General features: G+C 37.1%; 1 protein-coding gene across 3 annotated transcripts in view; it reads left to right on the top strand.

Moving 5' to 3' along the window:
• Pak1 (p21 (RAC1) activated kinase 1) overlaps positions 1–22,596 on the top strand; it is an 87,747-nt gene that overhangs the window by 51,673 nt on the left and 13,478 nt on the right. For all 3 annotated transcript variants that reach the window (XM_010633299.3, XM_010633297.2, XM_033764240.1), the window contains exons 6-10: positions 7,441–7,557; positions 10,348–10,522; positions 12,546–12,609; positions 15,693–15,741; positions 20,977–21,089. In XM_010633299.3, coding sequence (XP_010631601.1) covers positions 7,441–7,557; positions 10,348–10,522; positions 12,546–12,609; positions 15,693–15,741; positions 20,977–21,089 — 518 coding nt within the window. The remainder of the gene's footprint in view (positions 1–7,440; positions 7,558–10,347; positions 10,523–12,545; positions 12,610–15,692; positions 15,742–20,976; positions 21,090–22,596) is intronic.

The raw sequence follows: 22,596 nt of genomic DNA, 5'->3' as shown, positions 1-22,596 counted from the left end.
GTTTCTTCAGAGGAGCTCTGGTCTTTACCTTCACCTAGATGTCTCCTGGCTTCCAGTGTAGACTCTTCAGCATCCAGAACAGACTCCTTGCCTTCCATCACAGACCCTTCAGCCTCCAGATTAGAACTTGCATGGGACACTACAGTAAGCTTCAGGCCTTCAACTGGATCTTTCAGGTCTCCAGGGCACAGATAGCCCTTTTTTACTCTTCCACACCTTACTTTGTGGTGCCTGTTATAAGCCAATCTTGTAAATTCTTATATATTTGTATTTGCATTAAATCTATTTCTCTAGTAAGCAGTGACTAATACACCTTCTTTCCTCTACTGATGGATCTGTATTCACTGTTCAGGACTTTTTCAGGTCTGTCCCAGCTTTTACTTTCTGCTGGACCCCTTTGAATTTTTCTCTTGCATTCACACAACAAAGAATGTGTGACTAGCATGGGTCCTTTCCAGTGCCTCGGGTATCTGACAGAGATTTGTTTGCCTCACTTCAGGATAGTAGAGCTGAGCAGTTGGGCCTTTAGTGCTTCTCTTCTGGAATCATGTCCCCTGACAATGCTACTGGGTCTAGGATTTGCATACAGCTCTGTATGAAAGCAAGAACTCTTATACCACACAGTTATAGCCTGCACTACCCTATTGGAACTTCTCCACTGCCAAAGCTGGAGATGGGGTGGATAGAACTGTCTAAGCCAGAATTTCAGAGATTCTGGCCATCTTTAGCTGAATTTCAACAGCTTTCTAACCAAAGACCACAGTATTTTATAGATTTTTGTTGGATTTCTGGCATACTGAAATGGTTTTTGTCAATTTTGTCCAGATTTAGTGTTGCTTTTGGGGAAGAGGATGTGTGATACCTAGCTCTATGCTCATAATGTTTTTTAAAATAATAAAAAAGCTGGGCATGGTGTTACCCCTACCAAGGGTTAAAGGAAAGGTTCTGTCTTTATTGTCCAGCGGCATCAACTCTCACCCTAAGTCAGGCTGAGAAGGAACCAGCCATCTCTTACCTACTGGTTGTTTTCCCACTCCAGTTTATTTTTGTTACCTCTTGACCCTTACCTCTGAAGTCATTTAATGAACTGTCATGTGCCACCTGAGCCTCCAGTAAAAACAAAAACGGGCTTTCTTAAAAAAAAAAAAATCTTGGTTTTCTCATCCATAAAAAAAGAGCCAGTAATAGTATGTACTTTATTAGTTTGAGGTTAAGTGAGAGAATTCATGTAATATTTATTCTAAAAATACTACTCAGATATTAGCTACCATAACAGTGTTGGCCAGACTGCAGGAAACTGCTAAATGAATACAGATTACTAAATGAATATCTAACAGTGGGATAGAACTGCCTATATGCCCATCTAAGGGGTTAGATGAAGCTGAGGCTGTAGGAATGTAAGTTCCTGGGCAAGATAGCATGACCCTATCTGAAAAAAAAGAAAAAAATAGGCAGATTATTTGGGTCTGTTGGAAAAAATGCATGGAAGACTAGAGGCTCAGAAGGCAGTGAGTGAGGATTTGTAAGGGTCGGTAAAGGTGAGCAGTTGTTGCCTATGTGAGGGCAGTGCCATCGAGCCTAGAGAAGAGGGGATTGAATGGAGAGGGTTCTGCTTGCTTGTTTGTTTTTAATTAACAGTTTATTCATTTTTGGGGTGGTGGGGAACAAAACATTTATTGATACATTTTAGATATATACAATGGTAACACTCATCATAGGGAATTTGCACCTATACGTGATATACCCTGCCTCTTCCCTTTTTCTCATTCCTCCCTTCCCTCACCCTTTCTTCCCTACATGGAAAAGCTTTGTTTCCAGTTTTTTCCTTCCCTTTTCACTTTTTTTCCCATGTTTCTTCCTTTCTTTCCTCCTCTCCCCTCCCTTGTTCCCCTTCCCATTTTGGTGAGGGTCTTTTGAATCTTGATCTGAGTTACTTTTTATTTTGCTCCAGTGTGAAAGGGATTTTCTGTTTAGTTTTCATCCTTGTTCTCCTTATCTCAAAGGAAAGTATCAAGTTGACCTTGTTCTAGGAGGGCATAGTCTTCCTATTTGGACAGCATGCATAGGGATCACACTAAGACTACCATCTCTCTCAGATTGTGAAATTCCAGTGGTCCTTTTCAGTTTGTTTAATTATATCATTGCCAGCTGTTAAATATCTTTACAGTTCTGTTAGCTTTTCCTTTTTTCCCCTTGACCTCAGAACTTATTGAAATAGGTAACAGCCACCTAATGTTGCTTTAGGGCATAGTCTGTCCTCAACCATTTTAACTGAATTTTGGACATGCCTGAAGGTAGTTTTTAATGGCCCTGTCTATAATGAGAGCTACTTTAGATCTATTTTAAAGATATAATAAAGCAAATGAACTTTTATAAATCAGTTATACTTGTATAGTCCTTAGCCGTTATGGTCCTTTCCACAATCCTGCTCCTATTTTTTCCACTTTCTTAGTTGAATGTCCTTCTGGCTAGACATTTCATTTTAGCTGTGTTCCACTGTTAGATATTCATTTAGCAGTTTTGTATTCACATGGCAGTCACTTGTAGTCTGGCCACCCCTGTTATGGTAGCTAATATCTGAGTAGTATTTTTCAAATAAATATTACATGAATTCTCTCGCTCAACCTCAAACTAACACTAAAGTAGATACTATTACTGGCTCTTTTTATATGGATGAGGAAACCAAGATAATTTAGTATCTTACGTCAACCTTATAGTTTATTAAATGGTAGAGTCATGATTTGAACACAAGGTGCTTGATTCCATGTTAACTTTTAACTCTTATTCTCTACTGCCTGGTAAAAGAGTTCAAAATAAAATCTTAACTAGAGAGAATCACATAGGTAGTGATAATCTTATCAGCACTTGTAATGAAGTAGAACAAAGAGAAAAGGAAAGACAAACTGAAAAGTACGATCAGTGGAAAACTGTATGTAGTATATTCCAACATGAGTGAGGTCTGTCACTGAAAGAATAGTTGAGAAAGTTGCAAGAAGGAAGAACTTAGAAAGTTTGTGTGGAGAAAGAAGTTATCATTGTATTTATTCCTCATGTTCATCTGGCAGTATGCTGAGAATGTACCTCTTCTTTAAGCAGTTGCCAAGATATAACCATGATAGTACTTTTTTTTTTTTTGTACTGGGAATCAAATTGAGGTCCTTGCTCTTGTGAGGCAGGCGCCAGAACCACTAAGCTAAATCCCCCACCCTGTTCATTTTTGTAATAAAGAAAATCCAGGCCTGGGAATGTAGCTCAGTGGTAGAGCAATTGTCTACCAAGCATGAGGCCTGGGGTTCAATACCTGGCTGTTGAGGACAGAAGAGAAGAAAATCCAAACTTGGGTATGAACTTATAGAAATATTTTTAAAATAGTGTTAAAAAAATTGAAACTCTGAAGAGAAATGTAGGTTCTTTAGTAACATTTGTGTTCTATTATCTTTATATTAGGATTTTATTTTTAAAAAATAGTTATAGATTATGTCTAATATTTTCTGCCTGTGTACAATGGAAAACTTTCATGAGGTAAATATTTTTGTATTTAAGACAGCACAGATAGTATATTTATATGTGTTTGAACATCTGAGGAATAAAAGTACTGTTTGTATACATTTCAGGTAGGTAATAAATTTGGTACCCTTTATGAAAGCTTTGAGTATTCCCATCAGACTACATTTTAAAAGAGCCCCAAACCAGGAACTTTTAATTCATCAGAGATATAGTTGCATATTCCCTTTGGTACTTTTTACTACTTCATTACAAAATAGTAATTGTATTTTATTACCTATGATTAAGAATCTTTAATTTGTGAGAAACATTGTAATAAAGTACTTTAAAAAGAAAAGTGTAGGTTTTTAGTATACATCACTATTCTGCTGACTATTCTAGGTAAATTGCAAAGGTTTTTCTGGCTCCAATGGTTTTATATAATCTGGTTTCTAGCTAACTTTTTTTTATCATTACATGTTTGTGAAGCATAATGGTTACATTCATTGCAAATAGTTGGTACATATACATAACACATCTTAATCTTTTTACATCCTTTTTCCCACCTTCCTTCCCCCTACCTTCCTATCTTTTTTCCCTTTTCCTTTCTATCTGTTTGCTTTTATCTCTCTTTTATTTTGCTGTTTAATTTATTTATTCTTTGGGTTTTTCATATAAGAGAAACCATATGACATTTAAGTTTATGTGTCTGATTTATGTAACATTATGGTCTCAAGATACATCTACTTTCCTAAAAATGCGGCAAATTTATGCTTCTTTATATTGTGTATAAAATACCACATTTTCTTTAGCCATTCATCTGTTGATGGACATCTAGGCCACCTACTTAGCTACTATGAATTGTACTGTTAGAAACATTGGCATGCATGTATCACTATATGATATCTTTAACTCTTTCTAATGGATACCTAGAAGGAGAATAGCTAGGTTGAATGGAATTTCTAGTTTTGGTTTTTTAAAGGAATCTCATACTCATTTCCATAGTGGTTATACTAGTTTACATTACCACCAACAGTGTAAAAGGGCTCTCCCTCCCCTACTTGCCTCACATTTGCTATTGTTTGATTTCTTGCTGATGGCCATTCTTTGATGGTGTGTACAGAGTCTGGGGTGTGTGTGGGTGGGGGGGTACTGTGACCCAGGAGTGGTCTGATTGCCCCATATCCCCACACCACTGGATATTAGTCCAGCTAGATTTTCTTTTCATTTATTCTTCCATATGGGACTTTTATCTTTTGCCCCCGCCTCAGGGTATGTAGTACCTGCTTTTCTCCAGCATAGATTAGGTGACACCTTTGCTGTCACCCCATAGGTGACTATCATCTCTCACCCCTAGCTAACTTTTGACTTTCTTTTCTCATTTTTTATTGCTGTCTTTATTACAGTCACATAGGTAAAACTAGAAGTCATGGGAGCATACCAAGCATATTCCCACTTCAGGTCCTTGGTACTTCTTCCATTTACCATGAATATCCTTTTCCCACAGAGCTTATGGCTTCCTCCCTCAAGTCATGGAAGTCACTGCTCATATGACAACTCATTAGAGAGGCTTTACTATGACTATCCTAGTTAATGTAGTGTTCCCCACCACCACCATTACCAATCTCTACTCCCATCTGTTCATCTTGTTATGTAAACACTTTGGAGATTGTTTTGATAGTGTCAGCTCCTAGAAGGGGACAGGGATTTTATCTGTTTTTTTTCCTCAGTATGGCCCCAGAGGCTAGAATAAAGTGGCACTCAGTGATGGATGGTTAGATGACTAGGTGAATGAGTAAGTGGGTAGATGGATTGGAATTTCTGGATTTTGTTTAAAATAGGGGTGTGTAGTTATTAAGACACAATGATAATTTAGTTGATCTCTTATATCCTTCTAACTCTACCATTTTCAAAGTGTTTCTATACCCATATCACTTCATTTTCTCAGTGGTCCTCTCTGCTGTCATTATCCCCATTTTATAGATGAGAAATGTGACTTATTGGGCTGTATCTATTCCCAAGCACACAGGGCTGAGAAATACAATTGTGGAAAAAACAACCTAACTCTGATAGTTGTTAATGCTACTCCCCAAAGCTGTCACCTGTAGAAAACAGAATGTGTTACTGAGGAAGATGGTGAAATCTCCTTCTCTACAGTTTTAAAAATTTTTATTAGTACCTGTTTACAATACATAATGATTACTTTTATCATGGGGAGTTGATATCACATCTTCTTTTTACTTCCCCCTTCACCTCTCCTCCCTGCATCCTCCATCTCTACAGAGTTTTTGAAAGCAAACAAATGTAGAGTTTATAGCACAAATCAGTGGTAGAGCTCTGGGGTTATCTGATGGAGGAGCTGCTAAGTCAAATTCATTTCCATTTTATATTCCTTAAATTTTGTTTAGTGAATTAGTGGGGAGAAAATGAATTGGAGTAGAGGAATACCAAAATATATGCTTTGACCAGGAAAGAACCTCTGCTGAATTTTAGAACTGAAAATAACTCACAGTCAAAATTGAAAGTAGCTAACTTTCAAAATTATATCACCCTCAAATTATACATTCCTCTTCCCTCACATTCCTCAAGTGATAAAACTTCAGATAAAGAAAGTATACTTGTTAGCTTGTGGTCACCACAGTTAGTTGTTTACATATTCCTGGCACTGTCAAATTTTAAGTTATGTTATGTAATGGAGGTCCTATTAGAATCTATGAGATTGCCAATATTCCGTAGTACAGGATATCAAATGTTGCTCTAGTCTAGTATTCCTTTTTTCTTCCACTTATCTCTTGTTTTTCTGACTCTTAGCTCTCCTTTCTCAGGAGCTTCAAGTGGTAGGCAGGAGAACTCATCCACTTCTCTGTCTCCTGTACCAAAGAGCTACTTCAAGACATGGGCCATGTTTTTCTTCTTGAACCTTTATGTCAACAGTGTTCATCCCAGTATTTTCTGAGCCCAAAATAGGTGCTCTGAAAATATCTGAAACTGTTTAATTATATGAGTATATATTGAAAGATCTTTATTGTTTCTTTGTCCTAATGGTGAAAAATCTCATCAAAATTCTCATAGTTTAGATCCACATTGTCTTTTGAATTTGTGTGATAAACAATAATGATATTTTATTTTTGCCTGGACCACCCCTAAAACTGTATTCATGGTCCAGCTCTGTGACAATTTTAATGGTAAAATCAAGTTGCTATACATTATAAGCAGTGGTGTTCGTGAGGCTTATTTCAGGGTGGTGAGAACTAACCTTAGTGAAATAGATAGTGTTCTGTCTGGGGAGAAACTCATTTTCTCCTTCAGGTAGGAAGACCTCAATGTTGTGTTCCTGAAATTGAGGCAAGGGTGACCTAATGAATGGGTTCAGGAGATTGGTAAAGAGAGGAAAAGGAAAGGGCAAAAGCCTATTTAGACTTACATTTACTATTTCAGGAAAGAGTAAAGAATTATAGTGAGAAATTTAAAAAACATCAAAAATTTTAATTACTTCCCAGAATTTCTACTTTTATTAGCACGTCTGCAGTACATAATGATAATTCATCATAGTGAATTGGTGCATATATATAACACATCTTAATTCTTTTCATGTCCCCTTAATCTTCCAACATTTTTACTTCATTATCTATTCTACGTGAAGAGTAAAATTCATAGATGAGAAGAACTATGAGCTTGTTTTCAGGGGTTCAGCTGGGAAGAGGCAAGTAGGAAAGCTATAAGCTGACTTCCCCTTCTGTACTTGGGCTTTAGGTGGGAGATGGCAGTCCCCCAGACTGAGTGGGTAGTGTTGGCTAAAAGAAAAGAAAGAAGCTGACTAACACAATACAGAGATGGAAAGCTTGAAGGCTAAAATGGGTGTCAAGAGTAAGGTTTCTCCTGGGGAATTGGCAATCCTAAAATGTTAAGTTTTATGACAGCTGAACCAGGTAAATATGATTTTTCTTCCCTGCATAGAATGTGAAGACTGTGTCTGAGACCCCTGCAGTGCCACCAGTTTCAGAAGATGAAGATGATGATGATGACGCTACTCCACCTCCAGTGATTGCTCCACGCCCAGAGCACACAAAATCTGTGAGTCTTTGGGAACCTGGACAGCTTTCTGATTTATTAGAGAAAGGAAGCATAGGGAAGGGGGATGGTGCTAAGGTGTAGAAGTTTAATATTCTGGTAGGAGGCCTTAAATTTTGAACCTGGTGAAATCACTGAACTTTTCTAAAGGTACTTTCTGTATTATTATTAGTATTTATATATATATTTTTGGTACCATAGATTGCTTGTGAGGCAGGCAGTGGCAACACTGAGCTAAATCCCTGGCCTCTACTTTCTGTATTAGTAAAGGCAAGAAGTGGTATATTTATCATTGCTTTGCAGACAGACCCAAAGTATCCTAGTTAATTGGTATTTATACTAATCCTTGTTTTTACTTAGCCTGTTTTCCACTGATAGGACAGGAAGATACACAGAATTGGCATAACTTAGTTCAGGATAACATAAATTATTCTAGTCTCCTGGGAAGCAGCAAATTATCTTGCTACAGATTTTTTCTTCACTGTTAAATATGCAGTGCTCAGCCTTTTAGAGCATTATTGATGATACTGAAAGACCCAAGAGATTTTATAAATACATTAGTGCTATTAATATGCTGGAGAGTAGTAGTGCACTTTGATGCCGGATGTTGGCAGTGATTTCTATTTGACTTCCTTTGAGATTCCTCAGAATAACACAGTCCCTCTGCTGTCACTTACCACAGTCTGTTCTTATGTTTTTTACCTGATTTAGTATTATTGAGCACTGGCCTCCCATCAGATAATATTTTACTAGTGTTTCTTTGTTTAGGCTTTTTATTACAATGAAAGCTCAATAATGAAAGAACTATGTAGGATTTAAGCTCTGTGCTAATGCACAAACAAAAGGCTGCCTCTGAAATTAAGCATCAGAAGTTGGTTGAACTGGGAAATGCTGTGAAGGAAATCCAAGGGGATTGAATAGCCTCTTAGAGTGAGAGTTTTTGTTTTGCAAACATTTTAACTTAAAACATGTTTTCTTTTAAACTTTGAACTCCTCTAACATAGAGAATCCACAGATACTTAATTTTAGTGCTTGTCATATTCTTTGAAAATACCAGTTGGCAAAAACAATGAATAAAGGAGCTGGGTATTGTGGTGTATCCTTGTAATCCCAGCACTCTGGGAGGCTAAGGCATGAGGATTGCAAGTTTGAGGCTAGCCTGGGTAACTTGACAAGAACCTATCCCCAAACAAAAAAAATTTAAAATGGCTGATGATGAATAAAGGAATGGATTGATAAATTTGATCTTAGCATTTCTTTTTAAAAAGGTATCGTTGCCAGTTCACAGAAGCAGCAGCTGAGATATGGAGAGGTAAATTGATCTACCTGTAGTCACTTAGCAAAAGAGTGTTTGAAAATAGGTAATTAACTATAAGCCATGTTACTTTCCACCATAGCTTTGTGGCATTTGTTTATATACAGACCTGCAGTGGGAACCAGATAAGAAGGATGTTAGATAAAGAAAAGGCAGGGTTGTGCCAGGGATTTAGCTCAGTGACACTGTACCTGCTTTCCAAGCACAAGTCCTGAGTTCTATTTCTGTTTACCCACCCCCAAAAAAAGAAGAAAAGAAAAGGCAGTATTAAGAGAGGACAAGACATGAAGTTTAGGTGCCTAGGACATAGTTTGTCCGTAGGTACAAGAATAAAAAAATTGAAAAATGGTGCGAAAATAGTCAGGAAGCCAGTCCAGCTGAGGGATCTCAATAATTTATTAATTGATTTCATCAGACATTTACCAGAATGTTTGCTTTTTGTTAGGTAAGTGTTTAGAACTCAGGGATGAATTCTTATACAGCTTATAACTATCCAAAAGATAATTATGATATTTTTATGATAACATGATAAATATCTTGAAGCATGAGATAAATACTTGAAAGTATAACTTAGGATCAGTTCTGAACATCAGAAGTGTGTAGTTGCTCATTTCATTTGACATTTATTCCTTTCTCCCTTGTAATATGACTTTTCCACTTCCTTTACCAGAATGAGAGTAAGGGGGCAGAATTTTACAAAGGTTTAGACTTAGAGTAGATATTCAGCAAATATTTTTTAAGTAGATGGATGAATAGAAAATATAATGTTTACAAAGCCAAAATTTGAGTGCTTAATATGTGCTGGACATGATTCCAATCATTATCACAAATATTAACTAATTTATTTGTAGAACACCTCTATAAGATCGATGTCGTTATTTTCACCATTTTACAGATAAGGAAACTGAAGTACAGAGAAGGTAAATAACTTGCTTCAACTCATGCAGATAGTAAGAATAAGAGCTAGGATTCAAGCCCAAGCAGTCAAGTTCCAGAGTTTGGGTTCTAATTCACTACACCTTTGCCTCTTAAAAAAAAAAAAAAAAAAAACTAGTTGCTTCTCTGAAAGGGTTCATGTTCTAAAGAGGGAGTGATTCAGTGGAAGATATGTTAAGTGTGGTATTAGCAGCACCAAGTGCTATGATGCAAGATTTCATTTCATCTTGAGAAAACATAGAATGTTATAGATGAAGGGAGCTCCCATCTAAGAATGGAATCTCTTCTGAGAATTGCATATCCTCCTCTGAATATCTTCAGTGCTAGGATTCTTTTGACCACTTTTGTATATAATAAGAGCAAGGAAAGCCATTTCTCATAGTAGATGGGCATGGGCACAGAGGAGGAGCAATATCGATTTTGACAGTAGAGAAAGGATGCATATTTAGAGAATTGTTCTGTGGATGTTCTAACCCCATATCTAGAAGAGATTCTGTTCTAATAAAGACTTGTTTTGCCAAAATTTTGCACCATTAATGCAGGTATACACACGGTCTGTGATCGAACCACTTCCTGTTACTCCAACTCGGGATGTGGCCACATCTCCTATATCACCTACTGAGAATAACACCATTCTGCCAGATGCTTTAACTCGGAATACTGAGAAACAGAAGAAGAAGCCCAAAATGTCTGATGAGGAAATCTTGGAAAAATTACGTAAGCACTTTGTAGTTTTCTGAACCTTCATTTGGTCCATGACTGTTCAATCATAGAGATGGAATTCTGCTGCTATAAAGATCCTAATCCTAGATTTGATCCATGTGACTGGCTGGCCACGTTGATATCTTAGCCATGAACTGTTCTTCTCACCTAGCCCCTCCACTTCAATGCCTTGTCTTACTAGGTTTGGATACCACATTACAGATATAAAGGGAGAGCGTATAGGTAGCTCACTTTGAGGGCAAGTTATCCATTTCCCTCTAGGCATGGGTTATAGAGGTGGGGAAATAGCTTTTATCTATTGAATAGAATATTATGTTGATAAAGATTAAGACATTGCCTGTACCTGGTGGGAAAGAGTGCTGTGATTGATGTTTGCCATTGATCTAGGAGAAGACATATCTGCCACCATAGCTGCAGAAAAAAAAAAAGGGAGGGGAAACTAACATTTTGTGAACCTATCCAGTGTACCATGTGACAAACATATTTTCTTCTTTCTTTTTTCCCATTTAATCATCATATTTATTATGTCAAGATGGGTGTTAATCTTCATTTTTGTGGTTCAGATGTTTGAGGCCTGGAAAGGATAAATACCCTGCCCCAAATCATGGAGATATAAGGTGACAAGGCTGAGGTTAGAACACAAACTTGGGCCTTTGTTAGTAGAGCATGTTGCCTCTGCTGTTAGGTGGAAACTTCCATTTCACTTTATTTAGTAACTGGAAATAGGAATAGATATGGTAGCCCATTTCTGAATTTCTATAAACCAAAGAATTACATTAGGTGGAAAGACTACCTTGATCTTTTGGCTTGGAAATACCACTTGACAAGTCCTTTGGTTTATTCTCTATATTTATGTCCAAAAAGGATTTGATGTGAGTGATTTGGCCAAGTTTACAAACTGACTTTGAGGTTTCTGTTTCTCTCTGTTTTCTACTTCTTCCAGGTCACTCTTATTTGACTTTTAAAACAATTTCACTCTCTTAAAAATTGCCATTGCCTGGAGTCCTCAAAAATGATGAAGTAAAACTCTCCTACATGTGTTTGGGATTTTTTGGGGGGTGGGTCTGTTTTTGTTTTTGCAATCATACTTAGAATTATGAAAAGCAGACTAGTCTCTGGGAGTTAGCACAGTTGGGTTAAAGGCTCAGCCCTGCCACTGACTTCTGTCTTAGGTAATTTTCTCCTGTCTCCTGAGCCTTCTATTTCCTTTTTAAATGGGAACATTAATATCTGATTTTTTTTTTGTAAATCAAATGACATGATGTATGTGAAATTATCAGATCTTAATTGTTGATATTAGAAAAGGCACATTGGAGTGGGAGACTGAAAAACAGTCTCTTAACCTTAGATCTGATACCAATTTGCTGTGTGGCAGTGAGGAATCTCTTTCTTTCTGTGGGCCTCAGTTCTCCATTTCTAGCATACATGTTGTCAAACCAGTGAGCTGTCTGAAACCTCTTTGCCTTTATACTGAAAGTATTCCCTACTGTAAACCTCTTTCCCTGATTGGCATCAACTTATCCTATAAAAATTGGCCCAGACACCATCTTTTTGAAGCCTTTCCACTCTATTTTTGTGTCCCTTTCTGTGACCATTTAGCATTTATTACAGCAATTATTGTATTTTTATGGCATCTTATATTTTCTTGTGTGTCTTTTTTCATGAGAGTAAGCTCCTTAAGAGCAGGGACTGTCTTAACTGTAGTTTTTCTATTTCTTTATTCCTAGCACAGCATGTAGCTTGGTAATAGTAAACAGTCAATGTTTATTGAAATAACTAATTCATTGAAACATGAATGAATGGCTATTGGTTTAGAAATTTAATAGATTACAATGAATAAAAGCAGTCAAGGAAACGAAACCTTTGATCAGAGAAAAGCTAAGGGCCTGTTTAGTATGTTTTGTGTGCTTGGAGACAGTTCTTTAATCCTTGTCAACTCTGGGGAGTAGGGAGAACTTTGGGTTTGTTTTGTCTTGATCCAGAAAATAATGATTCATGGTCTCTGTTTATTTCAAAGGGAGCATAGTGAGTGTGGGCGATCCTAAGAAGAAGTATACACGATTTGAGAAAATTGGACAAGGGTTAGTATGTGCATTTTCTTTCCTTGGAGAAATGATTGAAAATTATGGGTACTGTCATATATGACTTGGTTAACTGTTTTGCCTCTCGTAAACCTTTTTCTTTCTTTAGTTTACTCATCTGGAGGTTTTATGTTAGGCTGACTTCAAGTTTGGCAGAATTGCCCTTACTATGAATTATAATGCCATTAGCTGACCATATTGCTAAAAATAACCCTGCTGTAAGAGTTAGAGAACCATTTATTAGCACAAAACCAGTATCCAAAGTTATAGGTCTGCTTTCCAGATAAACCCTGTTTGCTCTAGTGCTGATGCACTAATGCAAAATGGAAGACCTAGATCTACAGATCCTTCTGCTAGTTAGTGGTACTTACTTTTCCAGTTGAATGTCAGAATTCATGACTCCTTTCAGGTTCATCATCTGTAACTTACATGCTGTCCTCAGTGTACTGGACACTTAACTGAATTCCTTTTGTGTGCTAAGCACTGTGAATGTGGCTTTGAGTTAGACACAATCTCTAACTTCAGGGACCTGAAGTCAACAGAATGAAATAGACAGGTAAAGAAAGAAAGTATAATGTATTGTGCTAAGTCTTTTAAAAGTAATTGACCATTGTTTGAGCAAAAAAAAGCCAGACATAAAATGATAGATCTTATATGATTTTGTTAATATGGAATTCAAGGTAGAAAATTAATCTGTTGTAGTAGAAGTCAATAATGGTGATTATTTCTGGGAGAAGGATGTCACCTGGAAATAAGTATTGAGAGAATTTTTGGGGTGATCTTTGTTGTAAACATAGTGTATACATAGGTAAAAAAGTCATCAAATTGTACACTTCATATTTATGTATAGGTAAGTTACACCTCTGTGTAGAAATAAGTAGATTCTTATAGATTTACCATATGAAATGAAATAAAAATGAAACTGAAAAAATAAAAATGCTGGGCTTTGTAGTAGGTTTTCAGTGCTAATAAAGTCATTGAAATTTTGTTTCAATTTTCTTATGAACCCAAGAGCTTCTAAAAGTAGAATAAAGAATTTTATAGGGATGGAATATTTGTACAATATTCCATACTGTAAAACTGTTACTTACATCTCTTTGAATTTAATCATTAAAACAACTTTGAGTTGAGTGGTGGATGACTTTTTTGCTGGTCTCATTATTTTTCCTACTTGAGTTTTTGAGTTTGAACTGGTATAAGGTAGTTAGCGTTTTGCTTCAGAGTAATGTAGGTGGTATTTCCTTTAAGTAGTTAAATAGAGATATCAAGAATGTAGCAGAAAAGTACATGGACAAGTGTAGACAAGTCATACATATCCCTTCTATGGACTTGTCTTCATCTGTAAATTTAGAGAAGGATTGTAGATTAGGAGCTTTTCATCTCCAAAATGCCGGTTTTTAAAAAATAGATGTATGAAACCTCTAAGTAGGTAACATCTGTAAAGCATTCTTTCCTTGATTACTTGACAGGTCTGTTAGTGCTAAGAGTGAAATACTAAGAATCCGTTCTGATAGCTCTCTATATTTAATAAGTTAAAAAATACAAATGCCATACCAGTTTGATAAATTGGGACTAGTATAATTTTTGCTTGCTTTATTTCCTTTTTAAGATCTACAGATGATTATGCTTTTGGATCTGGAATTCACATATCTAGAGATTTGTCTATTTAAAATGGAAATAACCAGGTGCTAACTAGTGAGCCTGCGTAGTTTTTTAGAATTTGCAAGTGTGAAGACATAGTCTCAAAATGTTCGGTCCTCTGGGGCTTGAACACGTTTGTTCTTGTAAGAATAGTAAGAATGGTGCTTATAGTAGATCAGAGAAAGGGAAGGATAGAAAGATAGAAATCTGCTTTTTAATAGTATGTGGCGAGGGATAGGATTATCAGGCAAGTGAAGAAATAGCTACCAGTGCATATAATCTAGTCTTTATTTGATAGCCAGTATCTTAATGATCATAGTTTCTAGACATATAAGTAGGCTTCCAACTAAGGAGTGGGGTTAGAGATCTAGTAACTATAATCTCTAGCTGGAAGGCATACTTATGAGTGACTTTTCCCCTTGAATTGACCTGATTTCTGGGAAACATAATCTAAGGGCTTGCCTGAATGTATTTTTGCAAAAGACTAGACTTTTAAATATGTTTTGAAATTTACTCACCCACATATATACAGGATCTGTGGTTGTAGGCATAAAATGAGAATTTTAGTTCTTTTAAATGGACATGATTACTTTTCTAGCATTATTTATAGCCCCCCCTTCCCCTGGTACTGGGGGTTGAACCCAGGGCCCGTTTTTCTTTATTTTGTATTTTGAGACAGGGTCTTGCTAAATCACTTAAGTTGCCCAGGCTAGACTAAAACTTGCAATCTTCCTTCCTCAGCCTCCCCAAATGCTGGGATTACAAGTGTGCACTACCATACCTGTCTTATTTCTAGCATTTCTTTCTTTCACTCTACCTGTCTTATTGAGTGAGTGTGTATATACATACATACATGCATATCTATGTCTAATGGAGTTATTCTTATCTTGGAAGTGGGGCAGGAATAGTATCAGATCTGAAAACCATAGATCTAATCCTGTACTCAATTCTAGTTTGAAGCTACAAGAAATAAAAGCAACTTAATAAATGTGGTGAAGAGAGGAGGACAACCAGGAAAAGAAACTTAAAAACAATGTATTTGAAGTCAGGAGTGGTGGTGCATATCTGTAATCCTGAGAGGCTGAGGCGGGTGGATTGCCATCAGTTTAAGGCCAACCTGGGCTACAAAGTGAAACAGTGTCTCCAAAAGACCAAAAAAGGGACCAGGGATTTAGCTCAGCTATGCTACCACCTGCCTCACAAGCACAAGGTCCTGAGGTTCCATCCCCAGTACCAAAAAAAAAAAAAAAAAAAAAAAAAAATTCAGGAGAGTGGACCACTACAACCTTCAATGCTGATTACTGCCACGTAAAGCGGGAGATGGGCTGGATTATTTTTGCTGCTGTTATTAACCCTTGTACTGCCAGATTGTGTGTAGAGCTGCATTTGACAAATTCATTGAATGCCTGTGTTTTTCCGTTTCCTTCTCTTGTATTGTTCAGTGCTTCTGGCACCGTGTACACTGCAATGGATGTAGCCACAGGACAGGAGGTAAGTGTCCACCACCAACTGTTGTTTTTTCAGTTATACAGTCTTTTTATTTTGAGTTAGTTTTTAGCCCTTCTTAGCTCAATAGGGACATTTCTAGTTTCTTTCTATATCAGACTAGAATCAACGAGCAGACTTAACGTGATGGAATTTAAAGCTTTTGGAAAAGTTACTGTAGGTACAGTATGGAGAACAGAGTGCAGGAGGTAAGAGGGTACCAGGTGAGTCAAAAGGTTATTGTGTGATTTCACACGAGATGACTAAGGCAGTAGTATAGATGGAGCGAAGTAGGTGGATATGAGAGATACTTAGCAGATAGATTTGACGGGATTTGGTAATTGATGAATGTGAGAATGACTTAACAGCTGCATAATTTCATTCAAAGAGAAAGAATAAAGATGTAGGTATGAAGAAGTCAGATACTGCCTGAGAGATCTTATAGAACTGCATGTGAGCAATTACTTATTTGATGTTTAGGAGTGAAATCTCTTATAGAAAAGGTTTAAACCCATGCCTTTCAACTCCTAATCTACTGGTCCTACCATTATTCTCTACAGAATTCCACTGGAAGTTGTGGTCCTCATTTATTTGGAAGTACCTCTTTGTCCTCATTTCATTAATCTAGCAGAATTCTGACCTTACTGCTAAAGCCTGCTGACCCAAGAGCTTGTCTTCAGTAGAAGGAAATAAAAATAGAATTTTTGAGGTTTCTTTTCAGTCTGTTCTTTGGTTGATTACAAAGCAGGAATGTTGGCAGGTGGGCTGTGTTTGGCAGCTGCCTTGGAGAAATTTAGTTAAAAAGAGTACTAGAATTCAGGGTGAGATGCTCTTCTTTTAGCGAAAATAGAGTTGGGCTCCTCTGAGGGAGGCTGCTATAAACCTGTTTATATATTTTTCATGGGTTGTAACCCTCTGGTGTTCTGGAGGAGTCACAGTTAATAGGGATAGCACATAGTTCACTGGGCTCTTATTTGTCTTTTACAAGTGTTAATGCCAAATTCTGTAGCTCATTAAGGGTAAGTTAACTTTTAAAATCATCATTATGGTTAAGGATTATTGTTCTTTGAGGTAGGACTCCAAAGACACAGGTACTTGGCTTAAACTGTTTATATTACCTTAGACAAGTCATTTGACCACTCAGCCTCAGTTTTATTGATTTATAAAACATGCATGATAACATACCTCACAAAAGTGTTGCAAGAATTCAGTAAATCAGTGCATGTGAAAATACACCATCAAATTTAGGAACTGCATATTTATTTCTTTTTATTCATATAAATACTTCATAAAGCATTGACTGAGCTTTTGCTTTATGCTACATCTTGTGCTAAGAGTTATGTGAAAGATTCAATACTCTTCAAGCATTTAAACATTAAAGTTATATATAAACACAAAAGACTACTCTCTGTGGTATACATATAAAAGTCTTTAGTGCAGAGACGAATCTGCTTTAAAGTAAATAGTGGTGAGGAAGGAAGGATAATATTAGCATATCAACCTTAAGATAATGAATTTGATGGAAATAAAAAAGAGATTATACCAATCCTAAAAAGAACCCTTTGAGGTAGGTAATAGTTTCTTTTTACTGTTGAGTAGTTTGCAGCTCATGGAATAGAAAAACTCTTTTTTTGCAGGTTTTGCTACCAGAGATTAGTAGGTACTGCATTAGAATCTTTTGCTCCTAATCCTCAGCAGAGCTGAGGTTAGGCAGTAGAGCTTCCACTGGTCAGTTTCTAGCCCCTTGGGCCTTACAGCCCTTCATTGGAGGTGGGCAGGTGAAGGGTGGTTCCTGGAAGTCCTGGAGGCTGCCTTTGTGGGAAGCTGGCCACAGGAAAGAGAAATTTGACTTCATTGTTTGCCTGCCTTGTGGTTACAGAACTCTGAATGGAAGCAAGTCCATTAGGGTGGCTAATGCAGTGTGGTCAGGGAGGCCTCATTGCCTGCCCCAGGAAATACAAATCTTTGGTGGAGCTAGTGGATGCTCTCAGTCTTTGTAATTATAGGGGATTACCCAGCTAAGAAGAATAGAGGAGTTGTCTGTCACATATAGGAAGATTGGCATGTTAATGCTGGGAACTCTTCTAGTTATATTCATTATCCAAGCCTGTGGTTTTTGGTTTGTTTTTTTTTTTTTAATTGATTGATTGAGACAAGATATTGCCATACAGTTCAGGCTGGCTTGAACTCATCATTATGTAGCCCAGGCTGGCCTCAAACTTGCAGTGATCCTCCTGCCTCAGCCTCTCAAGTGTTGGGATTATAGGCATGTGTCACTATGCCCAGGCTGTTCAATCCTGTTTTTAAAGGTAAAGTGTGTAGAATAGACTAGAAGAGCCTTTGGAGTCATATGACTTGAGGGCACTGGTTATGATCTTAGGCAAGTTTCATGTAAAAATTAGCTTCAGTAGTCATGATTTTCATTTTGCAGAGTGATTAGGTTTTACTGAGATAATATAGAGAGTACCTAGTACTGGAGTCTGGCACACAGTAGACATTCAGTAAACAGTAGTGGTTGGAGTCTATTTGGTTGGTGCTGTTGTGATTACTGGTGCTGTTATTATCCTTATTGCTCAGTGACAGTTACTTATCACATGTTTCTATAACTATGATTAATGTTTTCCTTTATTAAATTCTTTATTCACATATGGATAGCACATTGACCATTGTCTGTCTTAATACTCAAATCAACCCTTACAGGAAAGGAATCAAAAGACACTGACACTAAAATAATTTGTGATTGGTAAAAGTCAGTGAGTGACAGACTCCGAGTGGAGTATGAGTATGAGTACAGTTCTTTTTTTCTGGTAGAGGAATGCTATTTCTTACCCTGAATAGATTGGGTTTAATTAAGTAAGGACATTTAGCCTGGGCCATAGTAGGGTTTGAAAAGGACTTCTTGTGTCCTGCCCAGCTTCCATGTTAGTCTCTGCCTGCAGTAATCTCTGTGAAATTGACAAGCATTTGTTTCATCCTCTAGGATGATCTAAGGAGCCCAAAAAGGTATGCTTCTGCCTCCAGTCCTAATTATAAGGGGTTCCAATTTTTTTGTTGTTGTTACTGGGGATTGAACTCAGGTCCTTGCACTTGCAAGGCAGGCCACCGAACCGCTGAGCTAAATCCCCGGCCCCAGGGTTTCCAATTCTTAATGCCTTTAAATAAATGTTTTGCTTTTCAGACATGAGGGGAAAGCTATCTTCAATTATTATTTGTATAGATAGAGCTGCAGCTAGACCAGAAGTCTGACCCATTAGGAAGCACCACTCCAAACTAACTTTTTCTTACTTGCAGTAGGGAATCGAAGTGTGCAGATATTTTAAATGATTGTTTTTACTCTTCACGTTTGACTAAGTCTCTTCAGAAGACTGTCCATATTTGGCTTGAAGAAATAAGTTTTCATAAAATGAACCATTCATTTGTTATACTTCTTGCTGCTTCTGGAAGGATAACTTAGTTGTATGAGATGCTCATTTTCTTGCCAATAAAAAGTAAAAAAGGCAGAATACCTCTAGGGAATACATACTTAGCAAAGAATTTAAATGATACTCCTATGGGATGTAGTAGCCTGTTACTGATTTTTTTCTTTTTTTGTGTGGTTTTTAAAACAAAGAACTTGTTAACCCACTGGCATTTATTTCTCTTTCTGTTTTTCTTTTCACATTTCTCTGAGTACCATGTGTGTTGTGATTCTGGACTTTGAGCTCCAGATTTGTAGACACACATGTACACAAACAAATTGCACATGTGTACATTGTCAACTTCATACAAGTTTGCCTAAGTTCCCTAAGAGAGGTATGGATATGTTCTTAGAGGGCTTTTAAAAGAGGAAAAGCTACACTTAAGAATGAGATTTTGCTTGGTCTGATGTAAAACATAAGTAGTTTCGGATGTGTGGAAGTGATAACGGGGTATTCCGGATGGAAAGAAGATCCTGAACAAAGGGAGGAAGACTGTAGTATGTCAAGGAAAAGAATGGGGAGAAAGGGTGGGAATCAGATCATGAGAACTTTGAGTGTTGGGCTGAGTAACATTTCAAAATAACCAAGATCTGTGTATTTTTGTTGTTGTTGTTGTTTGTTTGTTTTTGGTACTGGGGATTGAACTCGGGCCCTTGTGCTTGCGAGGCAGGCAGCGGAACCACTGAGCCAAATCTCCAGCCTGATCTGTGTATGTTTTGAACAAGGGAGATAATGAATATGTGCTGTGAAGAAAAATTAATCTGTCTGTGTGTTCAGGATAAAATAAGAATAAAAGAAACTTTTGAAGGTTCTAATTCTGACTTTTCTACTGAATAGCTATATATGCAAATCCCATAACCTCTTGGAATCACATTTTCCTCATCAGTTGAAAAGTCAGTCATACTGAACATACAAGTTGTCTCTGAGAATTAGGTGAAATAACAAACTTGAGAACTCCATATATAATACTTGACACATAGAAGAAATGACTACAAAGTGCTTTGGAAACTAAAGAACACCTTATATTTGTATTAGGTGAAACTGCTTTATTTGCTGTATGTAGACAAAAAAAAACTATCAAGATCCTTTTCACACAAAACATTAAGGATCTCATCTCCTTTTTCTCCTCTTAAACTGATCAACTCTGATTTATCTTTCCATACCATGTTCAGAAAGTTGCCTCCCCATGGAAGTCTATACATTTGCAAATTGAGAGTTCTTGCCCTATTCTGTGTTTCTGCCCACCCCCCCAGAACAAGCTAGCGACACTGTATCATAGAGTTACATCTCCAGGTCTTTTTTTCATTTTTTATCTTCAGACAGAATCTCACTCTGTTACCCAGGTAGGTCTTAAACTTGTGATCCTTCTGTCTCAGCCTCCCTCAATGCTGAAATTATAGGCATAGACCACCAAGTCTAGCTTCTGTAGCTCTTTGTATGAACTTTTTTGTAGTATATTTTTTATATTATGATTTTTAAAAGTATTTTTCTACATGCAAGTTTGATACTAAAACGTTAGTGTGTATCAGTGATTTAGAGGGGTTATTAAAACACCAATTTCTAATTCAATAGATTTTGGGATGAGGCTGAAAATATTTGTTTCCAACCCTTTCTCAGATGTTGATGCTGCTGTCTTGGGGACTTCACTTTGATAAACATTTGTTTAACATTGATAAATTATGAATTACTTGAGAACTAAGACTGTACCTTATTTGTCTTTATTTCCTTAGTACTTTAAAGGTTGAGTGACTTTGGTTACACATTGAATGTATTGTGATTTCAGGTGGCCATTAAGCAGATGAATCTTCAGCAGCAGCCGAAGAAAGAACTCATTATTAATGAGATCCTGGTCATGAGGGAAAACAAGAACCCAAATATTGTGAACTACTTGGATAGGTATGGAATGGTGGATCGGTTGGAGGGATGGAGACTTTGGGACCAGTGGGTTAGAAGAGAAAGCCATACCAGCACCCAGAACTGCCTCAATTTAAGTGTCTTCTGTGATCCTGAGCTCTTTACATCCAACCTTACGTATTGCTGGACACTTCTGATTGCTGGACAATCCTTCAGGGTGAGGCTAACATTTGATAACTCGTATTACTGTTTGTTCTGTCTTAGGAAAGTCCTTCCGCCCTTCTGCCTGAGTCAAACAGCTAGGTCCTTAATTTATTCTCTATCAAAAATCTTTCTTTACTCTCCTCATTCTCCAGAATAGTTTGTGGTTTGGCTTTATGCTTTTGCTTTTTTTTTTGGTACCGAGTATCGAACTTGGGTCCTTGTGTTTGCGAGGCAGGCGGCGGAACCACTGCGTTAAATCCCTGGCCTTTATGCTTTTAAAATGTGATACTTGTATATTTTTTTAGCATATATTTTAATTAAATTGGAATTTCTTGTCCAAGTTTCAGAGACAACATAGGTAGATATTGGACTAAGTCTTAAACTCTTATTTATTTACTACTTATACTATATTATCAGCTACCTCCCTCATCTAGCATAGTTCATAAATGTCCGTCCTTGTTCAGTATCTAAAATACTCTGATGATTTTAAGTTTCTTTAAAGAGGAAAGGAGTTGGACTTTGACCTTCCTTATATATGATGATGTTATCTATAGAGATTAAAGTCTTCTTGGACATGATTGTAATCTCCTGAATATGGCTCCTCACTGGCTCTGAAGAATGCTTTAAGTTATTATTTGCCTTCTTATTTTATTTTTTACTTTTGTGATACTGGGAACTGAAACCAGAGATTTTGCACAAGCTATACTTAGCCCCTTTTATTTTATTTTATATTATTTTGAGACAGAGTATCCCTAAGTCACTAAGTTGCCCAGGCTGGGTTTGAACTTGTGATCCTCCTGCCTGAGACTCTGAAGAGTGCTAGAATTACAGGCATGTACCATTACGTCCAGCATGTTGGTGTGGTATAGAAAAAAATACACCTCTTCATGAGAACAGAAGGGGGTACCCTTAACCTGACATGTCAAATCCACAAATAGAGACTTTGTTTTGTCAGTGCTAAGAAACAGTCACTTGGGATCCCCTTACTCTTTCCTCACTCCATCTAAGCTAAAATTACTTTGTGAGTGGATGGTGAGAGGCCATAAAGTATGCTCTGTCAGGTAAAGAATAGGCTATTGGCAGTGGAGGAATTTTACCTAGGACTGGATTCTCTTTTGAGTCATATCATAGTCCGTTTGGTCTGTTAAAACAAGATTTCAGAGGCTATGTAGCTTATAAACAATGCAAGTTTATTTTTTTGCAGTTCTGGAACCTAGGAACCCAAAATCAAGGTGTCAGTAAATTTATTGTTGGGTAAGGGCCCACTTTCTTGTTCATAGATGGTGCCTTCTCTGAGACCTTTTATAAAGACACTAACCTCTTTCTTGTACTTAGGATCTAGCTA

The sequence above is a fragment of the Fukomys damarensis genome, unplaced genomic scaffold (assembly GCF_012274545.1).
Source record: "Fukomys damarensis isolate Sample0158 unplaced genomic scaffold, DMR_v1.0_HiC HiC_scaffold_16, whole genome shotgun sequence".
Lineage (NCBI taxonomy): Eukaryota > Metazoa > Chordata > Mammalia > Rodentia > Bathyergidae > Fukomys > Fukomys damarensis.
This window is presented reverse-complemented; position numbering and strand designations above follow the sequence as displayed.